This window comes from Glossina fuscipes, unplaced genomic scaffold (genome assembly GCF_014805625.2).
Source record: "Glossina fuscipes isolate IAEA_lab_2018 unplaced genomic scaffold, Yale_Gfus_2 87, whole genome shotgun sequence".
In the NCBI taxonomy this organism is placed as follows: Eukaryota; Metazoa; Arthropoda; class Insecta; order Diptera; family Glossinidae; genus Glossina; species Glossina fuscipes.
The window spans coordinates 874,308-893,699 of NW_023998441.1; the positions used below are offsets into that span (position 1 = coordinate 874,308).

General features: G+C 36.4%; 3 protein-coding genes and 1 long non-coding RNA gene across 6 annotated transcripts; 2 read left to right on the plus strand and 2 right to left on the minus strand.

The window, feature by feature from the left end:
* The first annotated feature begins 10 nt into the window (after positions 1 to 10).
* Positions 11 to 1,455, plus strand: LOC119638308. Its single transcript, XM_038035045.1, has 2 exons — positions 11 to 833; positions 901 to 1,455. Exon 1 carries the CDS (start codon positions 130 to 132, stop codon positions 778 to 780), a length of 651 nt encoding a protein of 216 aa, XP_037890973.1. The 5' UTR covers positions 11 to 129; the 3' UTR covers positions 781 to 833; positions 901 to 1,455.
* A 3,144-nt stretch (positions 1,456 to 4,599) lies between these two features.
* LOC119638313 lies at positions 4,600 to 7,323 on the minus strand. The gene is made up of 3 exons (XR_005247421.1): positions 7,296 to 7,323; positions 7,002 to 7,184; positions 4,600 to 4,746 (listed from the first exon to the last, which is right to left on the minus strand). It is a non-coding gene; the product is annotated as an uncharacterized LOC119638313 (long non-coding RNA).
* Positions 7,324 to 7,356: 33 nt separating this feature from the next.
* On the plus strand, positions 7,357 to 9,318 carry LOC119638312 (ubiquitin carboxyl-terminal hydrolase calypso). The gene is made up of 3 exons (XM_038035047.1): positions 7,357 to 7,631; positions 7,681 to 8,818; positions 8,875 to 9,318. The coding sequence occupies exons 2-3, from the start codon at positions 7,763 to 7,765 to the stop codon at positions 9,133 to 9,135; spliced, it is 1,317 nt and encodes a 438-aa protein (XP_037890975.1). The 5' UTR covers positions 7,357 to 7,631; positions 7,681 to 7,762; the 3' UTR covers positions 9,136 to 9,318.
* A 345-nt stretch (positions 9,319 to 9,663) lies between these two features.
* Positions 9,664 to 17,003, minus strand: LOC119638294 (protein clueless). Of its 3 annotated transcripts, none has more exons than XM_038035029.1 (7): positions 16,980 to 17,003; positions 13,526 to 14,621; positions 10,932 to 13,137; positions 10,749 to 10,874; positions 10,441 to 10,656; positions 10,177 to 10,388; positions 9,664 to 10,108 (listed from the first exon to the last, which is right to left on the minus strand). In XM_038035029.1, exons 2-7 carry the CDS (start codon positions 14,548 to 14,550, stop codon positions 9,859 to 9,861), a joined length of 4,035 nt encoding a protein of 1,344 aa, XP_037890957.1. In that variant the 5' UTR covers positions 14,551 to 14,621; positions 16,980 to 17,003; the 3' UTR covers positions 9,664 to 9,858. The 3 variants fall into 3 exon arrangements, with proteins under 3 accessions (XP_037890957.1, XP_037890955.1, XP_037890956.1); XM_038035027.1 differs by lacking the exon at positions 16,980 to 17,003 and adding an exon at positions 16,570 to 16,972; XM_038035028.1 differs by lacking the exon at positions 16,980 to 17,003 and adding an exon at positions 15,896 to 16,097.
* Between the last annotated feature and the right edge of the window lie 2,389 nt (positions 17,004 to 19,392).

Below are 19,392 nucleotides of genomic sequence, written 5' to 3' on the forward strand. Positions count from 1 at the left end.
ATAAGAAGTATTTAAAAATTGTCTAAAAACTGTGAAAAACGAATTGTAAGCCAAGATCTGTTGGAAAGATTTTTCAGCAACATTGCAGCCAGAAATAGCAACAGAAGGTCCCGATCATCTACAGACATAATGGCGCTGTTCGCAAGGCTGAGAAACGTACAGGAGGAGTGCTGGGCAGAAGGAATCGAGCAGAAGGACGATTACCTCCTCATTGAAAAACTACTGTACGAGCTTGAAGCGCCGGCCAATGAAGATGACGAATTTGAACCGTTCGCCCCTGACGGTGACATATTCGAAAATCTAATCACTCAGCCGCTGAGCCGCAAACTTGAAGAGTCCCTGAGGCTGCTCACAGGATATGGTATAGCACGCTACATTCGTGAGCAGCTGCATTGCGAGGAATGCCTACAAGAGTTCACGATGAACGAAGACACCTTCTGTTATTTGAAACAAGGTCGCAAGGTTGCCAGGAATAAGCTGAATAGTCTGACGTGGGTTTCAAAATATTTGAAACCAGATTTACCAACCGAAGAAGTCAATGAAGCTTTCCAAAGAGCGTACAAAATTTTCTACGCGACAATTAGGCAGTACATGACGGCAAAAAAAATAGGCATGCGGCTACAAGCAACGGTAATAGAACGAGTTCCCTTTTTCCGAAGACCAGGATTATGCAGCAGAAGTGAGCTGCACCGAAGGAACTTGCTCGGGTTCCTGCTGATAACATTACTGTCCGGAACAAATTTCAGAGAGAAAATAGACACAAACATAACGTGGGCCTAAGTTCCTCTGCGCGCCATCTCCACCCTCCTCGCAATACTCGTTGCGTTCCAATGGTAAGTTTGCATATATCTTTAATGATTGCCATTTATAACTTAATTATTTATTTCAATTTAATTTCAGATTAACAATATATAATTAATATATTAATTCAGACATGCCTCTCGCGTGGCTATGCGAAAACGTTTGCTCTGACATGTCGTACATCGTGCAAAATATAACACGCATTGCGGGCGATTGACTTGCGCAATAATGATTCGATACTTGCAGGGCATATATTGCAAAATGTTTGAACGACAAATTATTATCGACTGATAACAAATTTGTTTTCAATTCAAATTCAATTCAATTTGTCTAAGAATTTAATGTTATAGCAGGTACCACTTTATTTGTACGAAAGTAAATGTTATTTTAAGAGGCATGAAATTTAAAATTAAGAGGAAAACAAAGAAAAAAATCGTAACACACAAATAAACGCACTTACTTGCATATAATATTTACCTTTCATATATAAAGTAGAAAGGAAAAGAACTTCAGTCGTAGGTATTTTAACTTGATTTTATGTAATCTTAATAGAAGCAAAAGAAAAAAAAAAAAAACGAAAAAACATAAAATTTTTAAAAGAAAACTGAAAATAAAAGAAATGTATTGTAGCAAAATCTTCGACATTCGCAGCACACTTCAATAAATTTTTATCAGACGTTTGTAAGTATGTAATAGCAACGACATGTGGTTACTATAAAAGAATTTCAATAGAAACGTTTAGAACTAAGCCAAGACAATCAAGTTTTATTTTTGGGTATTTTCAACAACATTTATGATGCTTTTAAACTTTACTTTACAGAAATTCATGACGTTGCTTTAAATATCCTCTTGAAACCACCGAAATCGCATTTATTCTGCATACAGCCACCCACAGATTTAAATCAAAGCCATATAGAAGACATGCTGGCTTTTATTTTTGCGCCTCAGGAATCAATAACACAAATCGATCAATATATATTGATTTTGCCCGAACATCTAGAACCACTTCTTTTAGTTCCCTCTCCTGTTCTAAAACAAGCTTTAGAAATGTCTAATATCAACTATAGCGAGCCTACTCCCAGCGCCGACATTTTGGTAAGTTTGGTCGTCACACAGTGTTTCGTCTTGTACCAAACACAAATATTACAAATATTATTATTATCATTATTATTCTAATTTTAGACTAATGAAATAAATTCTCTCTCTAATTTAAATAAATGTACATTAGATAATGAGCTTAGTAGTATTAATAAAGCAATATATTGAATTGATATTCTGTTCTGAAGCTGATTTTAGAATGTCCAAAGAGTTAGTCGTTATAAATGCAATACTTCTAGGCAAGGCAAAGTTGAGGCAATCGCAGAGAATGTGCTTTATAGTAAGAGTTTGTCCACAACAGCAGATTGGAGAAGAAGACTTCTTCAGGATCCATTGGTGAGTTGCAATTGTATGACCAAGGCGTATTCTCGAAAATGTTTGGGTCTTGGTTTTCCCAACATTTGTTGGATATAAAGGTGGAGTTAATTGAGGGTTAATGGAAAAGTAGTGTTGATGATGGTATTGTAAATTTCCTTCTGCAATTTTCTCTTTAACTTTTCTTCCAATGTATCTTTGAAGATCCAACTTTTCCATGACATCATCCATAATTAGAGGAGCAGAAGCAGCATACTTTGCCGCTGGATCAGCCTGCTCATTTCCCAGTAAACCGATGTAACTTGGTATCCATAACATTTTAATTTTTCCGTCGGGTGTAGTAATTATATTCCTTAATTTGTTGGTGGTGCTCCATCTCGAAGTCGAAGGGTTCCGAATAGCTTGTAATACAGACACACTGTCGGTAACAATGACGGTTTTGAGTTTGTTTTTATGGGCAAAGTTCGCAGCGTGAATGATAGCTCTGGCTTCGGTTGTGAAAATTGAAGTACTTTCGTGAAATATGTGGTTGATAAGAACCCGTCCTGTAGCATCTACCACCGCACAAGCAGGAGGCAGACCAGAAGATTTTGAGCCGTCTGTGTAAAAAAGATTCCAACCAGTATTGTCCAATACTTGGGTTTTCTCAGCTATTAGATTCCTGAAGACGTAATTTGAAGTATCTTCTTTCTTGTGCATAGACACTGAGATGTCAAAAGAGCAGTCTTTCAAAATATAGGGAGGTTTAACACCAAAAGAGCGGGAAATTTTTAAGGGAACGCTCAATTCCTTTGCACGTACAAACAATGGTCAATTGCAGATGGTGACTTTGGAATTTTCTTCGCAATAATAATCTTTCTTACGTCATCACCGAGAATGGATTTGTTTGAATTAAGAAGCTTGGGGACTATTTTAGCTTTTAACTCATACAGTCTATTTTCTAAAGTTGGGAGACGAGTTTCAATTATAATATTATTAATGGGCGTCGTCCGAAAAGCATAACAACTTGCTCTGACGGCTTGGTGATAGACCGGTTTAAGGTTGTTGATATTAGATATGCAGCTTTTGCCATAAATTATCAAAGCATAGTCAATATTGCTTAACACAAGCATTTTGGTAAGATAAGCAATAGTGTTAATATGCGCATGGCTTCTCCAAGCAACGTACTGTATGAAATTTACCCTTGTTAAAATAGAGTTTTTTAACCGCAGACAGTGTGCTTTCCGACGATATTTGTTGGAAAAAGTGAGCCCGAGAATATGCAGTGTCGGCACATTTAGTATTGGTAAGTCATTAATATGCATCAGTAGATTACCTGCATTGCAAATCTGCTTTCGACAAATGTGCATTTTTTTGGATTTTTGTAGGGAAATTTTAGCCCCTGACGAGTGGGCCCACTCACAGGGATGACATTGAGAATATGTTGAGGAATTGAGGGGGTCAGTCCAGTACAACGTTTTAATATTCGATTTTCGAATGTTTGTATACGTTTCTCAATATATTTTAAGAAATTGCAACATCTAGAATGTGGACCTGACTAAAGGTTTGCATACAGTGAAAGCTTTTTTGGGAGGCAAGAGTTTGGGGATATTGCATCCGGATTGACAGTCTTTGAAGGCTTTCTCATAATGTTCACGAAGAGTTAGGCTGATATTTAAAATTCTGCCAAGAAATCGAAGAGATTTCACCTGATCAACTTTAGTACCTTTGATAAAGAGCCTGATTCACGTTTAGAACCTTTGAAATATTTGTTTTGTTGGGGTTAAAATATAAATTGACATCGATGCATGCATCGAAAAAAGGTTAGCTTTCATCGAGAGATTATTCACATCCGCTGAAAAAGATGAGTCCGCAGATACAATTAAGAAATCATCTGCATATTGATAAATATGAGTTTTGTCATCTTAAAGATCATGCAAAATAGCTGTGTATAGATTGAAGAGTATGGGGCTTAAACAACTGCCTTGTGGGATACCACCGTATATTTCAACTTTTTCTGTACCAATCACCAACAAATGCTTGGATAAAAAATTTAGTATCCACAGTCGTATTTGAAGAGGAATTGGACAGTTTAAGAAAATTTTACCAAGCTTAATCAAGTTGACACAGTCATAGGCTTTGCTGATGTCCAGGGAGAGCATGACAACCATTTTCCCTGCTTTTTTTAAGCTGGCTGTGAGAAAAAACAGTTCATTAACGCACATATTCGTAGATTTCCTTTTTTGATAGGCGTAAGACCGAGCTGGAATAATGTTCTTAGTTTTCAGGAAAGCAGTTAGTCTCTCCTTAACCATGAGGTTGATGGTCTTTATGAATACAGATATTAGTGAAATTGGTCTGAAGCTACTTAAATCATTTAAGTCTTTACCTGGCTTGGGAATGGGAACTATTTTGATGCAACGCAAATCAGAGGGTATAAAGTTGGTGGACCAGCAGTTAATTGCATGCAAAAGCACGTTAAAGCTTCCTACAGACAGTGCTATGAGCATGTCATACTTGACTCCATCACAACCTGCAGCAGTAGCTCTCTTTCTGAAATGTAAAACATACATTAGCTCATGCAATGAAAAGGGTGTGTTACTGATACTACTAAAAGGAATTGAAGGCATTGTAATAGGATTAACAATTGGAATGTAGCTCTTGAGCATATCTAAGTATTTTTTATTATCACGGTCATTCCATACAGCACAACCGCTTAATTTTCGATTGGAATGTCGATGACCATTGATATAATTCCAGAAGGAACGTGGGTTGCCGTTACCACATAAGTCTTTAATAGCGATGCCTCTATGTGCCCTTTTCGCCTTTCTAACTGCAGACCTCCATTCTTTCAGTATTTTCATATATTCAAGGTAGTTGGCTGGATTGGCATATTTACTCATTTTTTTTCTTGCAGCTTGGTATTTGGGGAAAAGTGTTGACAGGGAAGGATTCCACCAAGGTTTAGGTGAGAAGGACCCAATGTCAGGGAAGTTGGTTCTAGCAGACATGATTACAGACTGAAAGGCACTTTGAATTGATGATAAATCAGAAGGAAGATCAACTTTAGACAGACGGTCCATAAGGAAGTTGCGTGAAATGAAATTTTCTATTTTCTTAACGGAATTGTTACAACTGTGAAATAAAATAGGAGAGTGATGACTTTTGCCAATGGAAACAGTGGACGTGTTCCAGTTGAAAGATAAAATAGTTGAGTTCGAGAAAGTTAGATCCAAGACACTGCTCGCCGTTCGACCGCTCCGTTTACAGTGAAAGGTAGTATTGCCGTTATTTAAGACACTGAAACTGCTGGAACTGATGGCATTTACAAGGATTTTGCCTTTGTTGGTAGAGACTTGATCGTCATACAGGCGGTGTCTTGCATTGAAATCTCCAGCTAGTATCACATTTTGTTCACCGTCAAGAAAGTCACATAATCTCTGAATCTCATCACGAAAGGTTTGCACATCGAGACTGGGTGGAAAGTAGCATGAGGCTATGAAAAGATTCGGTTTCAGGTTGATGGTTTTGATGATGATGATGTCAACGGCAGAGTTATAGGGAATACGTCTGAAATTGACACCTTTCTTAACTAATATACTAACACCACCATAGCCATCATTTCGGCATTTGGTGGCTGAGGCATAATTCGAAACTTTAATTTCGAAACAATTTTCATCTTTCAGAAAAACTTCACTTAAGATTCAGAAAGCAACATTATTCGAGTTCAACTAGAAATTCAAAAACGACAACTTACGTCGAACACTTTGAATATTACATTGTAAAAAAGAGGTCTTGTTTTAAATAAAAAGGAGCCCCAGCGGATTTGCTCGCTGTACTGGGTGCTTTATCGTAGCGAGTATTAGCACAGAGAGACATTTTTTCATCGAATCTCTTAGGATTCTGAAGGATCATCGGACGGATACATTCTTTAATCTATCAAGTTCCAAGGAGGGCAAATAGTTGATCGAAATTATTGGACGCTGAGGTTTTGTTGCAGACGGCTTGGGGGGTGAAGTGGGGGAAGGTTTGGTGGGTGAACTGGGAGAAGGTTTAGAAATAACAGCATTCCTTTTAACGACCGCATTAAATTTTTACTTTGTTAAAATTGTATTTGCGTTCTCGTTATCATCCTTGCTGGAAACGACAGACGAGTTCCCCAATGGAGGGAAATTTTCTTAGGAGTTGTCACCCAGATATTCAAAGTGATTTGAAGAAAACTTCTCTTTCACTTCTTTATATGAGAGATTTTTAATAGCCATATTGTTAATATTTAATTCCAACTCCCTGTTCAGGCAACACTTATTTAGAGTACTGTGCTCACCTGAACCACAGCACAAGCATCTCGTTGTTGCACACTTTCTACACTATTTTGAGGCTAGTTGGAATGAACTTTTCTTTGTTGTTAGGATTTCTTCTACGAAACCTAACAGCAGACTTGATAGGAACGTCGGAGACTGCTTTTTCGATGATGTCGTTTTCACTATAGGGGGTCATTCCAAATTACTCCAAAGCTTTCCGTGAAATCTCTGAGAATATATGCTTTTAATATCTTTTTTTGGAAATCATTGTCTTTGGCGAAACTATTAACATTACGCTAAATTGCTTTTCAGCTTTACCCCCGCTAACTACCTTTAATTCTAGTAAGCCGCCGATGTTGAAGGTTTTTAGATAATCATAAAAAAAAGGTCAGAGCTGATATCTACACGTTTTCCCTCGGCATTTTAACAAATTTCAACAAAGACTACAAAACTGATATCATGCTTTGCAATATCTTTAGCACCCAAATCAGTAGACTTATTAAATACCTGTTTTCTGAGCACTGTCAAATCTTTGGCTAAAACTTCTCCTTTGGGAGATAGACTAACATCATCACCACCCGTCCTCGATCTCTTGTCATGCTCATTCGTGTCTATCCAAGACAATTAATTCAAACCATGCCTCCGTAGAGATACAGGCTGATGTTGTTGCAGTGCTTATCTCGGGGAACACTTACGAAACCAGACAAAGAACGAGAAAAGAAAAGTTAATATACATATTTTTTATTTTTTGAAATTTTCAAAAATTTCTTTTCTTTTTTAAACCTTTATTTTTTTAACTACCTTTTTCAAATTCTTGTTTTTTTTTAATTTTTTTTTTTTTTACTAATACCAATAAAACGAGAAAAAGAAAAAAAATTATCCAGCTGCCGTTTGCCGAAAGTTAAATGACGTGTGATTTCTATTGTTGATGTCAAAGCAATGGCACTATCATTTATGTTGAAAAAATTCTTGAGAGCTGTTGTTGTTTAATCACTTTGCTTTGAATTGTGTAATTCCGCTTATGATATCGTTCATTGGAAAAAGCAAAGAAACTAATTACAATAATAATTGCTAAAAGTTTGAATTCAGCAGTTACCTTGTGACTGAATTCTATAATGTTGAGATGTGCTGTAATAGGTAAATAAATGTTTTTTCCCATTCGTCTCTTAATGTAAACATCTCGCAGCTTTCAGCATTATCATATGTTTTTCCGTTTGCATTGAGAATTGATTTGTTATCTACAATTAAAACTAAAAAATTTGAAACCGATGGCATCCAACAAAATGCCGGTAGATATTAATCGTCTCACTGAAGGCTGGTTAGAATTAGAATCGGATCCAGGACTCTTTACACTACTTTTGGAAGATTTTGGCGTATACGGCGTACAGGTCGAAGAGGTTTATGATCTTCAGAAATCAATTGAAGGTCCTGTGTATGGTTTCATATTTCTGTTTCGATGGATCGAGGAAAGAAGAGCTCGACGCAAAATAGTCGAAACAACCGCCGAAATTTTTGTGAAAGATGATGAAGCCGTATCAAGCATATTTTTTGCTCAGCAGGTTGTTCCCAATAGTTGCGCCACTCATGCTCTGTTGTCCGTTTTATTAAATTGTAGTGAAGCTGAATTACATTTGGGCGATACCTTGAGTCGTTTAAAAAGTCATACCTTGCATATGTCACCTGAAAATAAAGGTTGGGCAATAGGAAATACACCTGAGTTAGCTTGTGCACATAATTCTCATGCCATGCCACAGGCTAGAAGAAGATTAGAACGGAATGCCGGCTCTGGAGTATCGACAGGGCGATTCACTGGTGAAGCGTTCCATTTTGTTAGCTTTGTGCCTATTAATGGTCACCTTTTTGAACTGGATGGATTAAAACCATATCCAATGGACCACGGCGGTTGGGATATAAATGAAGATTGGACTGATAAGTTTAGACGTGTCATGGCTGAGCGTTTGGGTATAACAACTGGAGAGCAAGATATTCGCTTCAATCTGATGGCCGTTGTACCAGATCGACGGATAGCAATAACACACAAATTAAAAATGTTAAGAACTAATCAAGCGATTGTGTCTGGTACATTGCAAAAATTACTCAAGTCCAATGAAGGTAACTTAGATAACTCTTCTACAAAGCCGAGCGAAAACGGCGCAGAGTTAAATTGGGAACAACAGCGATCAGTATCCCCCTCGCCTTTGTTAGAAGCCCCAAACGCGTTCACAGTGCGCGATTTGCAATCGTTGTTGAAAAATTTGGATTCTGAAATTGCAATAAATGAACAACATTTAAACGATGAGAACGATCTTCGTTATATGTTCAAAGTGAGTAACTGTTAAAAGAGAGCAACGAGTATTTTATATCTTTATTTTGCACACAGGTTGATGATTGCCGTCGCACCCACAACTATGACGAATTTATTTGCACATTTCTTTCTATGTTAGCCCATCAAGGAGTGCTCGGTGAGTTAGTAAGTCAACATTTGTTACCCTCAAAAAAAATCAGTGGTCAAAATGTCACTAGTCGGATTGGGAAACAAAGCGCTAATAACACAGTTGCGCAAAAGCAAAAAAGTGGAAAATCTCCAAAAGCTCCTGGGCGTCGAAGAAAAGGACGCAATAAGTGCAGAAAGCGAAAATAGAATTTTACCACAAAAAATTTTCTTTTGCTTTTATTAATTTCAATCTAGATTCAACTTATTCATACGAGGTTCGCTATAAGCACAATGTCAATATTAAAAATTTCGAGAAGCCCTAAAGGAGGAAGATGTTTTTAATGGAAAATATTACTTTTTCAAAATCTTGTTCAAATACAGATCGATAATAACTGACGCACCCATCTTTTAATTTAGCAAAGTTTATTTATTATTGTAAAGAAACTTCAAAACCGTGCAAGTATAATTGGAGAAGTTCTTCAACCCAAAGTTCAAATATATAATTGACGAGTTTAAAATTAAAATCTAAGAAAAGACAGTAAGCAGCATCGTGACAGTGATCGTTGGGTGTTATTTTTTTTTTTAAACTATGTCTTCAATCACTCTCTTTTAGCCGGCATCGTGCAGTCTCAATTGGCTTCAATCTTTATATCTTTCATCTCAAAAAAAAAAAGAGTCCTTAAGTAGTTTTAGACACGACAGAAAAATTGGGTTGAAAGTGCATTTTTATAAGCACATATATAAGTTATTTTTTATTACGTGTTAGAAAAACAAATATTCAAATAATCTAACAATTCATATCCATAAGCAAATAGTTGTCACATTTTATTTGTGGTATTTAAAGGGTTTGAATATTAGCATTTTGAATAGACTCTGCGAGTATATTTAAATGCTTTCGTAATTATTCGTACGAAAAGTAGTTCTGTACATTCAGCTAATAGTTGCTGGTATGTTTAAATCAGTTCCGTTCGAATTGGTAATGTTAGTTACATTTTTGTCTACGCTGGTATTATCCTCGCCATTTGATAAGTTGAGTCCTTCGCCTTCTTGAGTGTTCTTAACCAAGAGAGATTTGTCTCCGACGGCTAACTTTTCTAGCGTTTCAATATTTTCACTCACTTCGCTTGTGGTTTTTAAATGTTTCTCAATTTCTGTCCTAACCTTAGCGATATCTCTTTGGCTACAAAATATGAAAAATAAAAACATTTAATAAGTTATAAATTTCACATGTATGATAATATATTTCACCTGATTTGAACAAACAGGATACCATTTATCGTATTTAACATATCCAACACAGAACCCATTGTTGGCGGCTGAATATGAATAGGTGGTAAACCAGTAGTAAGTTTTCCATTCGAATAAATGTCATTCATTTTACGCTGTAGAAGAACAGCTTGCTGAGTGAGCAGACGTAAACACTCCGCAGATTCGCGGGTTTTGTCGTGGTTTTCTCCTAGCTGAAAAACATATACTGATTAAATGTTAATATGCAATTTCTTTTCCGCAAACCTGAGTTTTGTAAATGGAATACGTTTCTTTTTCGTTGTTTAACGCCGAACGGAAATCACCCATACAGGATTGGGTGCGAGCGACCAAATGGTAACTTACAGCCACATGCATCGATTTTTTGCCAAAATACTTTAAATTGAGCTGCAAGGCGTGTTCTATGAAGCGTAAAGATAGTTCATATTCACCAACGGCATGTAAAATTAAACTGATGTTGCTCTGGACAAACAAATGAAGGATTGATTTGAGTCAATTATTCGCAAATTGCGTAGATATTGCGTCTTGTTTATTAGAGTCTTATAAATACTTACGTCTATAAGCGCGACTTCGGGATGATCTTCACCGCATATGAGAACCAACAAATACCTAGCGCGGTACAACAATTTTAAAGATGTGCTGATTTGACCATTTGCAAAACAATAAAGTGATAAGTGTGTCTAAAGAGGAGCAAATATATTAACATTTTATTTCAAAGATAGTTTCGGCATATTTACATATTCTAAAATTGTACATGGATGATCAATGCCATTCACACGTTCACTCATTATAACAGCTCGCTGCTGTATAGCTAAAGCTTCTTGAGCGTCTCCTAATAAATAACTTAAGCGGGCCAACATGCGCAAACAAGATCCGTTCTCTGAATGCATAGCGCCAAAAACATTATTTAATAAATTCAGTGCTTCACTTATCAATTCATATCCTTCCTTGAAAAGGCCCTGTTGGATCTTTGATTGTCCTGTCGTATAGAAATTATAAGCATCTGAAGCGCGAGGACTAATGTGTTTCACAATTGGGAAAACATTTAGAATATCCTCGTCACTGAAAGTGGATTTATTGCGCGATTCAAAGTTATAATCCCTTATTAAAATTTGGATGCCAACTTTGAGGCAAAAACCACGTAAAATACTCGTGCGCTGCAAAGAGTATTTTTCTATCACTGTTTCGATAGATTCACAACCCAAATCATAATCCCAATAGAATTTGGCTTCTTTCTTTATTTGTTGCCATAAAATTTTTTGAGTAATTAAGGCCCAATCATTATTCTCGCCAACCATTTGACCATTTTTTTGACTGATTTTGCCAGTATTCCTATTTTTGTTTTTTCCTCTTTTGTTATTATTGCTAGATTTGTGTAATTCATCCGAGTGGACATTAACATTAATGACTCCCGACGATAGGAAGCAATTTAAGAAATGACTTATGGCTGCCGATAGATGTATAGCATCTGTGTTTTGCATATAAGTGTAATATATATGTTTTGCTGCTCGTATGATTAATTCCATTACCGATATGCGATGCAAATAATCCATTCGCGGAAGGTGGCTTAGCATGGTAATAACTTTTCCCAAGTAACGAACATTGATGCCGTGGGTATGTAATGCTTCTGTTATACTAGTACCATCCATTGGAGGTGATGTGTGATTAATGTGCTCCTTAATAAATGCGGGAATTTGCTTCAATACCAAAAATTCGGCAGCATCTTGCACTAATTTCTTTTGTTTAACTAAAGAATTTGGTCCGTTAGAGTCATCAACATGCCGTATACCAGGAGAAAAGACGTCTGGATTGAAACGAAAGTCAAACTCTTTCTCTTTTAAAGAACCTACAGCAGCACAAGCAAGTTTGACCACTTCGGCTGCTTCCTTTTCATCAGCTGTAGCTACACTCCTCTGTGCTTCCTTAATTGCTTCGTAAGTGGTTTTTCTTTCAACTTCTAAATTATCTTTGGAATTGTCTTCATTATTTTCATTATCATCAATATTACTTTTAAGTTCTTCCATTATATTCTCCTTTTTTCCACAGGCGGCTGCAGTAGAATTGTCTTCTTCTTTCTTATTAGAGTTTATCCGCTGTAAATGCTGCGCCGCGTTTCGTATAAAGCTTACATATCGATCTTCAATAAACGCTTCCAGCAATTCTTGTCGTAAACAGGATAATTTGTGTTTATGCTCAATAGGAAAACCCATATCTTTTAAATCTGAGCTGAGCTCAACATTTAACTTTAGAAAATTTACATCTGGTGGAAATGTGCGCAGAAGATCTAAAATATAATGGCGACCATCATTACCAATTATCCCTTTGCACTCAACAGATGAACATAATTCTACTGCCTCATCACGCTCATTTTGTACCAAATGAGGGAGTATTTTTAAGTGTTTCCCGGCTTTTCTTAAAAGTTCTAAATATTTAGGATGACTTAACACAGTTTTTCCAAAATCTATGCTGCCGTAAACAACGGATTGCTCTTGTTCACGTTCCAAAATTCCTGGGATGATTGATTGCGCCGTTACGCGATATCCACGATAATCAACAACCACAGTACCCAAAGTATATAATCCTTCAATATCTACAGCACTGTACACGCGAACACCATGCAGATCATTTCGTGGAGCCACAAACGCAGCAACATCACCACCCAGTTCTTTGTAATGATCGCGCACGTCAAACCCAAGTGAGAAGAAAATATTGTTCCAAATGAACATTTGCATTTTGGGATCTTCACCAGGATTAATTGCTAAAACGTTGCCGTCGATAACGGCCATTGCTCCTCGTGTAGCAGCAATTACAAAATCGCCATGAACTTTAAAAATTGCACGCTCCCGCAATAGGCGTTCAGGTAAAGTTTTCCGTGGTAACTCACGCGTTGTCTGCAACTCTTCATTCCAATCCCGAGTTTGTCCAGGAATATGCTCCTCATAGCTAACATATAAAATAAAAGTTTTAAACTTTGACATATCTGAAAACATTCAAAAAAAATTTTGCACCCACCATGGCCCTGCTTGTCAAACATTACCAAACCATTTTTATAACTACCGACATAGCATTTTACATCTTCGTCTATTGTCCGTGCAGGTTTAGTCATAAAAAAAGAAGCATTGAAATAGTGGCTACAACTAGTAGTGCAAAACGCATGCCATTTCAAGCAATTAATTCTCTCAAACTATTAATAAATTTATATATATTTTGGTATAAATCAATTTCAATATAACTCGGCGATTGTAAGCGCTTCTTTATATTTATACAGCTATGGCATGAATTGTACTTCCCAGATGGTGAGTATTTAGAATATTTTCTCTTATTGTCTTACCCTAATTTGGAAGAGAAGGCGTCTTCCGCACGAATGGCATCAATCGTATGTTCTAGCAAAGGAGCGGTCCACTGATACACTTGATATGGAGTGGCAACGCGTTCAAAGGCATGTCGCAAAGTACGTTTTTTTTGCATTTGTTGAAAGGCACGCTTAAACGAAGGCGAAATTTGAGTTAATAAATCTATCAAAGAATGGCTCAGGTGGCTTGGACTATCTGGTTTTGGGCTAAATACTTCGTCAGTCGATTGATTAATATAAAACCCTTTTGGACATGCAGAAATATGGAAACGTTTCTCCTCCATAGTCACCACATACAAGTACATTAAATCTCCGTGCAATTTACGCGGGCCGGGAGGCGGGTTCCAGGCTGATGTAGTAAGAACTTTTAAGGCCTGTGGGCCTTTCGAACTTTTTCCTACGCCGGGTTGTAGAGGAGTCAAAGGAGGTTCTTTAACTCCGGGCATTATATATTCTGCTGGAGTGCAATCTACGGAATCAGGCCGCGATTTCTTTTTTTCCAACAGATCGCCTTGTGTAATAGTATGTAAGAACGTCAGCGAATTACATTCAACGCCATTATAAGCGTCTGCGGGATCCATGCTTTTCAATAAATCGCGCACGTGGCGTACATGTATACGGGCCTCTCGCATTGTATATGGTTCCTCAGCAACTTTAATAGTTGAGCCATGTTTCAAACCTTCTATAGTCTTTAGTTCTGCAAAATTATCTAAAGTCACCCCGTCCAACTGTAACGAAAAACATGTACGGTGGCAAGTATCTTCACGGTCCATCAGCAACTGATGGATCTCCTGCACAAGTTCCATACTGGATAATTGAACGGAGAGAAGCTCTGCACCTGGACTTTGAATATTGACAGTAATACCACTGTCATGCAGAGCGTCCAAATCGACGTCCTCTTCATAATTTTCTTCAACGTCAGACGTGACATCCTTCCTTTTTAAAACGCTCTGCGTCTTTTTATCTATAGCATTTGCGTTTGTATCAATGTTACTGTCGACCATTGTAGATTGCTTTTCCTCGGTGTGACCATTAGCTAATTCTTCCGTATGCTGGTCGATTTTAATGTTTTTGCCTGCAGTAAAAAAAATGTCTTTATTACTATTATTTGTAACCAAGTGTAAATAATCCAAGGAGTTATTGATTGCTTAAGCTTCAAAGTAATCGAATGCTATATTGTGTTGATCTCCAGTAATATACAAGCAAGCAAATTAGTTCTTTCGATGTTCGCTTGGACGTAAGGCGAATTAACCGGGAATAACGTACAAATAAGACTAACTTTTATAACTACAGATTAAAAAAGCTCCTCACATGAGAAGGGACAAAATAAAAATTGCGAATATTTTTCAGTTACTTTTTTCATAATGAGCAAAAATGTATAGCAAAACGTTACATTCCGCACAGCAGGAAGCGCAAACTCCAATAAAGCTTAAAAATAATACGCCAAATAATAGGCAGAATTAAGAAAAGAAAGAAACGCTTTTTGAAAGTTGAATAAATGTATATTCTAATTGAAAGATATCTGTTGAGTTGCCTGTTGACAAGATTCGTCATTTGGGACAAAGAGAATATGACTGACAAATGCTGTAGCGATTAGGTTCATTCTCTAATAATTACATTTGTGAGGAGCTAGAAAAAGATAGAAAGGGCCGGATAAACCCCGCAGAATGAAAGTGTGATTTCGGAGAAAAACGCTCATGAAAGAGATTTAATAGACCAGTGATTGAATTTAACTCCTAAAATATAGCTGTTATCCTAGCAAACATTAACTTACAAAGAACTAATCACTTTGCAGCATTGACAATTCGAATGCGTACGCACAACGATTAGAGCACTATTAGAAAGATAATAACTGGCAATGCGTTCACAGCAATAAGAAACTTATATGTAGGACGAGCTACGCCAATACAACATAATCTTGACTTAAATGCATTTAAGCGAAAGTTACCTAAAACATGAAAAAAAATCGGCACGGTAGAGTTATAGAAGGGGATAAAGAAAATCTTGGCTATAAAACAGAACAGTTCGGAAAGAATTTGCACATTTTAATTTTCAATCGAACATATTTTGAAGACGAGACATAGAAGAGCCACTACATCGTCCATGATATAACTTCATAACTTAAACTTTTACTACGAAATCTAGTAGCGAAATTACGAGTAAAGTAGTTTGCAGTTTTTAAAAAACAAGCGGTATTAACAGCGCTAATGAGACAGCTAATGGAATTCATAAACGAATTTTAGTTTTCATACTTTCAATAAATAAATTCTACATCATAGCATGGCACGCAGTTACGTAAAGATTCTCTCAATACTTAAATTTAAACGCGAAAACATGAAATACACTCACCTCCATGAGAATATTCCAACATAAAATGGCAAATAACTGAAGAAATTAATTCTATCGTAATCATCGGTTTAAAAATGTCCTTCAGTGCAATGGGGCAGGGAAACGGATAATTTATAAACGACAAATTTAGGTGTATTTATATATATTTTTAGTGCAACAGATGCAAGAAAAGAACTAAAATTTCTTTGCGTTTAGAACACGACGTAAGTGCCAGGAAACATATTTTCCTATATTCATGTTTCGGAAAGACAATAAAAAAAAGAAGGTAAACGAAAAACTTGCTTTGATTAAAATTGTTTTTCGAAACACAGAAAGAATTTCATAAAAAATGCAATTCATTTTATGGGCTGCTTTTCAAACCGGCCTAATCTTTTTAAGAATTAATTCCATTAATGTCCCAAAACACTTTCATCCGTGTTCACGGACGAACTCCAATTGCGATTAGTTACTACATACACGCGGTCGCTAGTACAGGAGAATTACGTAATTGTTATGTGATTCGTTTTCACAACTCAAAATTTTTAACACTGAAAGGTTTGCTTTTGCAAAATTGTGCATCACATCTTCTTAAGCAATATTCACTCAGATTGTCCGCCTTTAACGCAAAATCGAATAAAAGTAAATTAATTGCCCAAAGTGCATATAAATTCATCAGTTTTGTATTAGATGCAAACCTCTTCTTTTTGAAGTATTTGAATCTCGCCTTTGGTGCATGTTACCGGCATTTGATTTATATTCCAATTCTCCATTGTTGTCATTAATAACTGCTTTGTATTCCTTGTCTTTTTCCAACGCCATATCCCTTCTCTTCTTTGATTTTTTTGTGTAAAATCAGATTCGAAAAAAATTGTATTTTTTAAATACACTCTTGTTACACAATTATATCAGATTATTATTTATTTAATTAAAACCGTCTTGTTAAATTGATTGTGAAAATGCCAATTAAAAAAATCTCCAAATTGATTATCACCAGCAATCCTTTGAAGTCAAACGCTAAAACACTTCCTTATGATTCTGTTAACCAAAAAAGATTTTCTATGCGACGAATAAAGTGCCAACTTCGATTTCAGGTAATTGTACTTACATACAAAGATTGAAAACAATTAACAGAAAGAATATCAACATGATTGCCGTTTTTAGCAGCTTATCGTTTTTCTATAAATAATGGGAAACGCATTCCGCATTTCCCTTTGCCTATAACGGCGAAAGTTATATGAACTTTTTAGAAGAAGAGAAAATATATAAGGCATTATGCATTATATTAAATTTGTTTTACATTATTCAAATGTGAGTTATTCTTGCAAATTATTTTTTCAATAGATGGCGATTTTTATGTGCTTTATATTGTTTCCTTTGATTTTATCATCATTCGTATCGTATCATCGTTTCTTCTGCGTAGACAATATATTTCATTCTTTTACCTCTTTTGAATATATATTGTCTACAATCTATATGTTAATTTTTGTTTTTATTCTTTGTGCGTGAATAGCTGAGTTCTTTCAGAAAAACTTGAGCAAATGCAATTAGTGTACACGTTTATCCATGATTTAAAGCGCTGATAAATATATATATATATATATAGGCACCGTGCGTCATGCATCGAAAACATAATCATTGATTTTGTGTAGTCTTCACTAGGTTTCACGTTCGTATTTCGACTTTTTTTCTATATATAGGCACAAGAGCTGCGATAACCACTCCCTCAAAGCTGTCAAATTAAGTACAAGCAAAATAGCCAAAACTTCGCGTTAGTATTGGCTGTTCAAAGTTGTATTTATAGAAGAAAATAGCTGTAAATTCAAAATAAAATAAGTCATTCACTCTCATTTGGACGGCGTACGTTGAAAGCCATTTGGTTGTGAGTTATATATCACTTTTGTCGTTCGAAATTTACTTCCAAAAAATAATCGAGAAATAAGCGGCAAATTTAATGGTTTTTTACAGTACATGTGGTTGCAAATAATAATTTACTTTTTGTTAGAAATACAACCCTTAGTCAGAGGAGTTGGTAATTTTTCGCTCATGAAGGTTTTTGACGTTTAGGAGAGTTTCATGTTAAATAAAAGAAAAAAAAAAGAGAAAAAAATATGGTGATCGTACGAGGTAAGGAATTTTGAAAAAGAAAGTATAACTTAACTTTAGTGACGAAAATACATGGATGAATGTCGCTATCTAGTCTATTCACCCTCTCCTCTAGCCTGTGAAATATCAACGTGCGGTACTTGACCGCCGTCTTCGTCTAAAACTGATACGTTGATGCATGCCACTCGCCACCATTTCTCTTCGTCCTCATCGTCAACCACAAAAGTTATGGATCTGCCATAGGTGAATTCCGTTAAGGTTTCAAGTGTTCCATCCTTGCCTACAAAGAACAATAGCCTTTCCTCTATCGTAAACTCAGCTCAACTGAAATAAGCTGCAAACTTCTACTCGTTTTACCTAAGCTAAAGTATCAAGGGTATCTCCTTCCACTGTTTCCATACAGGCTAGTCTGCCTACATCTCCGAAGAATATTAACAAAAATAAGAAATCCATCCCTTCCCCTAGCTGTTCGGGTGTATCCGCTGGTCACCATGCTAGACAAGTGGCACAAGCTGCGCGTGCAAGCGTGGTCACTCCCTCTAAAAATTCTCTACCTGTGGATCTTATCGTTCCTAATACGGAGAACGCCTGCATGATAGTACTATCTCTCAAAAAGGCAATATTCGTGTCAAGACCGGGCTTGACAACTGACGGTCAATTTATTGCCATTCGGGCGAAAATTGCTAGTAAACAGTTATAAGTAACGTGCTCCTATATTTCCCCAACTGCGGATATCTCTATTTAGAAGAAACATGCTGCACTTATTTGTGATGTGGTCAAAAGTCTGAACCCTTATATAGTCCAGCCACTGATATAGATGCATTATCAAGTGAAGTGTCTTACCCAAATTATTTGAGGGAATTGCTACTCAGCACATAGCTTTTGCTGTCAAATCTTATATTTCTAAAATCCAACATTACTTTTTAAAAAGAAATTCAACAGTTACGAATCTCTTAGAATTCCATGTTTTTAAGGCTTTTTCTAGTGGCTCTTGCAGGGATGTCGTATATATTGATTGTTGTAAAGCGTTTGCCTTAGTTAAACGTAACATAATGGATAAGCTCTTATCCGCATAACAGATCATTCAAGGTTCTGTTTAACTTTATCGCCTCGGATGAATTTTCTTTGACGCCTGCCGTCGCTCAAGGCAGCCATTTAGGACCCCTTTCATTTAATTTATTCATTAATGATCTCCCCTCGGTGACAATGTTAAAATGTTTTCTTTCTTCTGCTTGGAAACGCAATCGTATCAATTTCAAAATGACTTAAATAATTTGGTTTCGTGGTGTTTGTCAAATTTTACCAAACTAATTTTAAAAAAACGCAAGAAGCTTTCTTCCTTAGGAAGGACGCCATTCGGTACCGTGTATTTCATTGACTCACACAAGTTGTAAGACGTGGATTCGTTCATTAAC